General features: G+C 41.6%; 2 protein-coding genes across 5 annotated transcripts in view; one reads left to right on the plus strand and one right to left on the minus strand.

Annotated features, from left to right (window-relative positions):
* ALG9 (ALG9 alpha-1,2-mannosyltransferase) overlaps positions 1-3,334 on the minus strand; it is a 151,902-nt gene extending 148,568 nt beyond the window's left edge. Inside the window, exons 1-4 of one of the 4 annotated variants that reach the window (XM_071212328.1) lie at positions 3,117-3,318; positions 2,714-2,870; positions 888-1,091; positions 380-538 (exon numbers count right to left, since the gene is read on the minus strand). Coding sequence is in view for 1 of the 4 variants with exons in the window: in XM_071212327.1 (XP_071068428.1) it covers positions 380-538; positions 888-1,091; positions 2,714-2,870; positions 3,117-3,288 (692 nt within the window). In the remaining 3 variants the exon portion in view is untranslated. Of the gene's footprint in view, positions 1-379; positions 539-887; positions 1,092-2,713; positions 2,871-3,116 lie in introns of all 4 variants that reach the window. The other 3 variants (XM_071212326.1, XM_071212327.1, XM_071212329.1) reach the window with 3 other exon arrangements.
* Positions 3,323-6,929, plus strand: CFAP68 (cilia and flagella associated protein 68). The gene is made up of 4 exons (XM_004481140.5): positions 3,323-3,450; positions 5,590-5,820; positions 6,352-6,418; positions 6,648-6,929. Exons 1-4 carry the CDS (start codon positions 3,427-3,429, stop codon positions 6,821-6,823), a joined length of 498 nt encoding a protein of 165 aa, XP_004481197.2. The 5' UTR covers positions 3,323-3,426; the 3' UTR covers positions 6,824-6,929.
* Positions 6,930-8,088: the final 1,159 nt, after the last annotated feature.

Consider the following 8,088-nt stretch of genomic DNA (forward strand, 5'->3'; position numbering starts at 1 on the left):
TTTAAACACACACACAGGAACAAAATAACTTTCCTAATTTAAAAATATAAATAATATAAATAAGATAGCTAGAATGAAAAATATAAACAGATGCATAGAAAAAATAATATCCCTAAATTGATCCTGAAAGGAAACAAATCATCTACCATAAACAGAGGTATCATGTGTTTCAGAATGCTGCCAGGCACCATCCCTACCACACAGCGGAGAATATGACAGTTTTTAATTCTAAAGAGGCTTGAGGAGGACTCATGTACCTGCATTCACATCACCAGCATCGTTAACAATTTATATAACATCCATTTAATATGACGTTACCATTAAGCCAATCAGGACACAGCTTGAAATGGATGTAATATCCAGTGAAATAACAAGTTACCTGTTCAACTTTCCTACAAGTGCTTCTGGTTCCGCAAAGAAAAACCACTGGTCACCTAGTTTGATTCTGAAGATTCTAGGCTGAGAAGATTTGAAGGGTAAACTCCGGGTGAAGATGTGGTTCAAAGCACCTTCAACATGAAAGGACTTATTCTGACTCCTGGCAAAACAGACACCAAGTATGAAATCTGTCATTATTGAAAAAAGCAAGTATTTCTAGAGACTGAATGAGGAAATTTACAGGGAAAAGTCCATTGATGCGATCTTTTTATCATTAATGAGAGAGATAAAAGAGAAGGCTCAACAGCGTGAAAGAAAGTGCAGCCTGCCCAGGAATGGCGCCGCCCACACTTCCCATGCTGCTGACGACAACAGAAGCGGACAAAGAAACAAGACGCAGCAAATAGACACCAAGAACAGACAACCAGGGGAGGGGGGGAAATTAAATAAATAAATAAATCTTAAAAAAAAAAAAAAAAGAGAAGGCTCAAATCCATTTTATTACTTACTTATATCCAGTGCACTTGTACCCTGGCACAGTCTCACAGTTGAAGGGATGCACATCACTTAATATGAGTCCCCCCCAGGCTGCCATGGCAACCACTTGCCAACTGTTGTGCCATTCTCTCCTGGGCTTGTCAGCAGGAGTTCCACCTTGTCCTTTGCACAGTGCCACATGGACTTCCCCTTCCTCAGCGAGAACATCTGCACAGCTAATGAGGGGTGGGGTGGAGAAAATGCCAGCCATTTATCAGAAACAGGTAGAAATCACCACAGGAATTACCTATATATACATGGTTTGGCTGGGAAGACTGGACTTCAAATAACTAAAATCCAATCACACCTGTTTGCAAACACCTACTGGACTTTAAGCATGCAAAGAAAGTGGCTGTAAGTAAATAAGAATGTAAATTCAATATTCAACCCATTAACCAGGGCAGTTATCCAACTTTGTATATGCATTGCTCATCTATATGTCATAGAAAGGTCACTGTTTGCGAAGTTCCTATACATGAGTCACTGCTTTGACTGTTTCTCTCTGTCTTAATTTCCCAGGGCTGCCATAATAAAGTACCACAAACTGCACTGCTTAAAACAAATGTATTGTGTCACAGTCCTGGAAGCTACAAGGGGGTTTTTTGGTTTGTTTTTGTTTTTGCTTTGAGGTACAGGCACCAGGGCTTGAACCCAGGACCTCGTATATGGAAGCCAGTCCTTAATCACTGGGCCACATCAGCTCTCCTGAGTTAGTTGGAGGCATCAGGAACAGAACCCGGGAACTCCCATGCATGTGGGAAACAGGCACTCAACTGCTTGAGCCACATCTGCTCAAATGCTACAAGCTTGAAATCAAGGTGTTGGCAGGGTCATTATAGCAGTTTGATATGTTTATGAATCCCAAAGATATATATTGGATTGTAATCTGGTCTGTACCTGGGCGTGATTAAGTTATGTTGAGGGCTTTGACTGGGTCATGTCATTAGGGCCACCAAGGGTGGGTGGGGACTCACAGATCAAAGTCATGACAAAGGAACAGAGTTGAGGGTTTTTGATGTTGGAGTTTGATGCTGAAGCCTTAAGCTGGAGCACCGGGAAGTAAGCTCACAGAGAAGGCAGCCCCAGGAAGAAAGGAACACTGAGCCCAAGAAGAAGCAAGCCCTGGGAAGAAAGGAACCTGAACCCAGAGAGAAACAAAACCCTGGAAGACACAGATCAACCTATAACACTCTCCATTTAGAAAGTTCTTTATATTCCCCTCCTGCCTCTTGAAATTCTATCCTTCATATATTAGCTTAAAATATTGCCTCTGTATAAAGTTTCTTGATAACTGAAACCCATGGAGACTTCCAATAATACCACATATTTTGGTATACTAATAGTGTAAAGCACTGCTTTAAGTGCACAATAATTTTTGTGAGATAGCTACTGTTAACATCCTCATTTGACACATGAGGAAGGGGAGCAAGTAAAGATTAACTAAACTTCCCTAAAGTAACCAGTAAGTGGTGGGGCTTGGAATTGAATTCAGACAATCTGGCTCCACACACTTAGCCATCAGACAATACTGATTCTCACATTATTTTGCATCATCAGAAATAAGTGACCCTCCCTTTATAGGCCCAAGAGCACACTATTTGCATTTTTATTGAGTATTTAGGGTTATATGTCTGCCTTTCCAACCAGACCGTGGGTTTCTTTTGGGCTTTATACTTTTTAAGCCTATCACCATAATGTACACATATCTGCCTTAGTTTCCCAACCAGTATGTTTGAGTGAGGTAACCAAGTTAGATACACCTTAAATATTTTATCTGTGAGGGCTCTCCTTTCCTCACCTCTGGAAAAACTCAGCAAGAAGTTCCCTGTTCTTAGCCACTCCAGCTTTGCGTCCACAGTGCGGGAAGTTAAAATAAATTCGATCAAACTTCCTGTCTCGCGGTTCAAAGGCACCTGCCAGCTGGGTGCAGTCCACATCAAAACGTAGCTCTCTGCCTGGCAAGGATAGTTTGGAGGCGCGAAATAAAGACAGGAGAATGTCAGAAAACCTGGGACCAGAGAAAAACCCTCCCTTAACCTGAAACGTGCAACACCACCCAAGTCGAGGCACACAGCAGGCGCTCTGTAAACACCCACGGGATGACCAAGAGCAAGCTCCACGGTTTCCGTGTCCCCACGTCCGCACGTCCCCACCCTTCCCACTCGGGCACGCGCCGGCGGCTGGGCGGGGCTTCTCGCTACCTCGCTCGCGCAGGCGTTTCAAGTTTTCCTGGGCCACTGGGTCCCCGTCCAGGTCCCCTGGGTGCTGGAGGCAGGTGGCTGTAAGATCAGCGTCCTCATCGAGGGTCTCGCTGAGAGCGGCGGCGAAGGAGAAATTCCCCTCCCCAACCAACAGGAGGCGCCGAGGGGCCATTGCCTCAATTGACTCCCGGCTTGCGTTCTCGGTGGGCGCTTGTTTCTTACGTCACCCTTTTTCCGCCGTCGGTCCTTGGCTGATGACGCAGCTACAGCGTCTGGTTGCCTTGAAGAGCTGGAGCGACTCCTTCCGGGGATGACAACAACCACGAGTACAAGAGTGAGACCCCCTCAACCTGTGCCCCTCATTCCCTAACCCCTCGGAACGTTCATAATGTCCTTTAGCCTGTGCCCTGCCTGAGCTACTCCGTCACACCTACGTGAGGTCACAAGTTGCGCTGAGGCGCAGGTCAAGGACGAGGCGAGGCGAAGGAGAAGTTGGGCTGAGTCCTTGCAGGTTCCTACAACAGAGGATTTTGTAACCGACTTAATCTCATCCGGAATGGCTCTCTCCCACTGTGTCTGCTGCCCAAAATTTCCCCGGGTGCTTCTATCTCCTGTCTCTTATACCATCAAGAAATATTATTGCATGCCTATTAGGCCACTGTGAGGCGGTTTGGGACAAAATAAGAATGAAAAAGATTCGGGCTATGATTTCACCAAGTCTGCAGTCTAATGGAGAATGTGCACGGCAAAAAGGCAATTCTGGTAGAGTGGGATGAGTGCTGCCAGTGGCATAATTCAGGGTGCTATGGGAGTACGCAGAAGGGGAAACTTACCGAGTTTGGGGGTGAAGTGGAAAGATTACCTGGATGAAGAGACCTGAGTTGAAAGCTAAGGGGAAAAAAATACATCTTACCTGGGTCAAGTAGAATGAAGAGGCAGAAGGAGCAAGATATGGCAAAAGCATGATGGAGAAACAAATTTAGTTGATTGAAGCAATTGTAAAGTGGCTAATAGATTGGACTGAAAAGTTAAGCAGAGGCGGGTCATGTAGAGCTTTGTAAACCATTTTAAGAACTTGAACTATCTTGAGAGCAGTGGCCCACCAGTGAAACATTTTAAATAGATAACACAACATTTCATTTTCAAAAGTCCTGCTTTCCTGGGGAGAATTAGAGAGGAACAAAGCAAAGGGATCAGATAGGAGTCTGCTGGCAGTAACCAGGCAAGGGCTGAAAGTGATCTGTCTTAGAAACTTGGCAGTGGGACTGGCAGTAGTGAGCTGATTCAAAAATCAACAAGACCTAGTGACTAGATGGATATAGGGGGTTGAGAGATAAGTCAGAGTCAAATATAACCCCCCAGTCTCTGGGCAACTGAGTGGACGGTGATGTCTGTCCTTATAGTCCCAGGGACAGTGTCACATATATCTGCAGTCTGATTACTAGATCTATTAGACTTAGAAGGACCAGCTCCTCTTTAATCATCATGCTGTTTGGTGACATCAGTGCATCTATCTTCATAAAGGCTGGTGACATGAGGGCAGTTACCTGGGATACCATCCTTTAAAGCTACAGTATTGGCTCTGTCCCTGCCTGTGGAAAGGCAGGTGAGTGGCGGCTTGCAAACCATGGGCCCAGGGATTCGGGGTCATCTACATTCTTTCTTCGTCGGGAGAACTGAAAAGGCCAGATTTGGTAACATCCTCTTCCCTTAAAGAACATGGAAAGTGACAAGGATATATGTCATGTTCTTATGAAAACTTCAGACATCACAAGCAACTTATCAAATTGTTTTTCTTCGTACAAGGTACCACTTTTCCCTAAGCCAGGGAACCAGGCTCATTTTCCCTTCCCCCTAAAAAATGGTTTAGCTTTTTGATAACTTGAAAAAAAAATGAGATTAAGATAGTGATCATCTGGTATGTGTAAATCTGAATTGACTGGGAGGGCAGGGAGAGGGAGAGGTTGCAGTAATTAGGCATGGATTCTGCCTTGAAGAACTCAAACATAAGAAAGTTCTAAGTATAGTGAAAGATATGAAGATAAAGTTCTGAGTGAGCTGAAGGGAAAGTTAACTTCAGGGAAGGTATGGAAGAAGTGTCACTTGAGTTAGTCCTAGAAGGAAACTATTTATTGATGCTTTACTGTGTTATCTAGTTACTCAACTCTCACTTTGCTGTATTCTCTTCCTCCCTAAACTCTTACATCTCAAATTTACCTGAACATTTAGCTAGTTCTCCATATAGTATTGTGGATATCAAAAATTTTCCCCCTTATGCTGTTTGAGAGGTTAGGCCAAAATGTTCATGGACCTGGAAAGAAAGAAACCGCTATAAGAATTAACTTTGGAGGAAAGCCTAGGTCTTTGCTAAAACATACTTGGCCATGTAGAGCAGAGGGTTGGAAAATGTTGCCTTTTCTGCCCTCTGGTTTATGCAACACGTTTTTCCATTCTTGCTCTTGCCTTTTCCCAGAGACAGTCCCTCGCTTATATCCTGAGAAACCCACACTGTGGCAGCCTCATTAATGCAGATGGTCATGCTGAAGTGTGGACAGATTGGAATGATATGTCCAAGTTTTTCCAATATGGATGGAGATGCAACACTAATGAGAATGGCTATTCGAACCGTACTTTGATAGGCAACTGGAACCAGGAAAGATATGACCTAAGGAATGTTGTGCAGCCAAAGCCCTTGCCTTCCCAGGTACTCTAACCTTTCTCTTTTTTTTCCCCTTCTGTTAACAAAATAAATGCCAGTGACCAATTTAGAGATAAGAATCCAATACTGAGATAACTTTCAGGCTCACTGCAGTGTGAGGTAGTTGAGGAAGCAGTCCTCAGCTAGAACACCTATCCTACTTTACTATCAAGTTGAACTAATTTATCTATTTATTTATTACCTGTAAGGTCCTTAAAAGATGGGCAGTACTCTTTTTCTCTTCCTTCTGTTTGTGCTTCATTTATTCATCTACAGAAATATAATATCTTCTAAGGCTAGCTTCTCCCCTGGTTCTTTTCAACCTAGACGTGTCCTTTATCTGAGTCGTACCCTTACATCTCTCCTAAATGTACAAACATAAAAAAGATATGAAAGTTAGTGTGATATGACTAATGACATATAGAACTGTAGTCCATCTAACATATGACAGAGCCTGTATTAATTGATGCCAGTGTCCTTTATTTCCTAATTTTAGCACTACACTCCTAGATACCTAATCTGTTAATTTTTTTCCAGTTTGGACACTACTTTGAAACAACATATGATGCAAACTACAACAATAAAATGGTACTTTCAACCTATAGTAAGTAAACTATTCTTTTTAGTTCATGTATTCTGTGGACCTAACTCAGTGCCTGGAGCATAGAAGAAACTCAGAGTATATACTAGGTGAATGAATGTAAATGAATGAATGATTTATGTTTTCAATTTTGACAGGACTCACTATTGCCTCAGAATCAAGTTATAGCTGTCACTTAAACTCCTTGTTAACTGATTCCACTTCTCTTTCTTTCTCTTTTCTCTTCTCCCAGGATTTAAGCGAGAACCTCACTGGTTCCCAGGACATCAACCTGAACTGGATCCTCCTCAATACAAATGCACAGAAAAGTCAACTTATATGAATAGCTATTCAAAGCCTCAAACTGGGCATCACTCTGGGTGTGTGTGGGATCCTAATAATGGCGAATTTCAGGATCCAGGATTCTAAAAGAATAAGAAGCTTAATTTCCCCAGAATAGAATATAATAGGAAGCACATTCTAAACACAGCTAGGAAGAATTCACTCTCTGAATAAATAAAACACAAAATACAAACATCTCTACCCCTTTTTTTGTTTTAGCCAAGATTAAATGTCAATTTTAAGTTAATTGTATCTACCCTTAGTTCTCTATTAGGGGTATTCCCTGAGGGTCTTGAAGAGAACTCTTTCTCTCAAATCTACAACTACTCTGTGCTTGCCTGCCTGCCTTCAGTAAAAGAATGGCAAAAGCCAGTCTAACTTCTTTTGGCCTAGATGCTTTCTGGAGAGATGCCTGATAGTCACGGTCATATAGTGCACTTTGTTGTTACCTTAATGAACATCCCTTTTTGAGTACTAGGCCAGGAAAAAAAATAACATTATTAAATAGAATTTAAACCATGTACAATAGTAGACAATATAATGAACTTCCGTGTACCATTACCCAGCTTCAACAAATTATGGTTATCTTATTTACCCTTATATACTTTCCCTCTTTCTTGAATTTGAAGCAGATCTCAAAAATTGTTTAATCTATAAAGATTTCAGTATATATCTCTAAAAAATGGTTTTCAGTTTTCACACAAACATCAACAGGGAAACCTCTCTTAGTTATGATTCAAAAATGGGGTGTTAGAGTAAGGTACTTACAGGATTTGAGGGTAAGTTTTCAGTGGTTGAAACTGGGGAACTGGTAGAGGATTGGAAAAAGCTTGTTAATAGGTTTGTCTCCTGTTTAAGAAAACAATACAATATCTGAGTATATGGGTATCCCTTCCAAACCTTCATTATTTTAGGTTTCATATATAGACTGGAGTTTGTGTTATACGTGAAATACCAAATTTCACTTTTTTCTATATGGCTGTCTAATTGTCCCAGCATTAGTTACTGAAAGACCATATTTTCTCCACTGCTCTTCAGTGCTATTTTTTAATCAATTTTATTTTAAAAACTTATTTGTAAACTATGCAATCCATGCTGTATAGCAGTGCTCCAAAATGTATTCATCAAATGCAAGGGATGTACCACACTAATGAAAGAAGTTGTTGATGTGGGAGGAGTGGGGGGTGTGGGGAGTGGGGTATATGGGAACCTCTTATATTTTTTAATGTAAAATTCTGTGTGATTTATGTATCTTTTAAAGAATAAAAATAAATGAAAAAAAGAGTAGTTTGGCGATACTCAAATCAAAACTACAATGAGCTATCACTTCACACATACTAGAATGGCCGTAA

Source organism: Dasypus novemcinctus, chromosome 27 (genome assembly GCF_030445035.2).
Source record: "Dasypus novemcinctus isolate mDasNov1 chromosome 27, mDasNov1.1.hap2, whole genome shotgun sequence".
NCBI lineage: Eukaryota > Metazoa > Chordata > Mammalia > Cingulata > Dasypodidae > Dasypus > Dasypus novemcinctus.

Bases quoted from the DNA above. Each gene is read 5' to 3' on its own strand.
- CFAP68 (XM_004481140.5), top strand. From the start codon at position 3,427: ATGACAACAACCACGAGTACAAGA. The intron at 3,451-5,589 runs GTGAGACCCCCT...GCCTTTTCCCAG, and splicing joins CAACAACCACGAGTACAAGA to AGACAGTCCCTCGCTTATAT. The intron at 6,419-6,647 runs GTAAGTAAACTA...CTCTTCTCCCAG, and splicing joins AATGGTACTTTCAACCTATA to GATTTAAGCGAGAACCTCAC.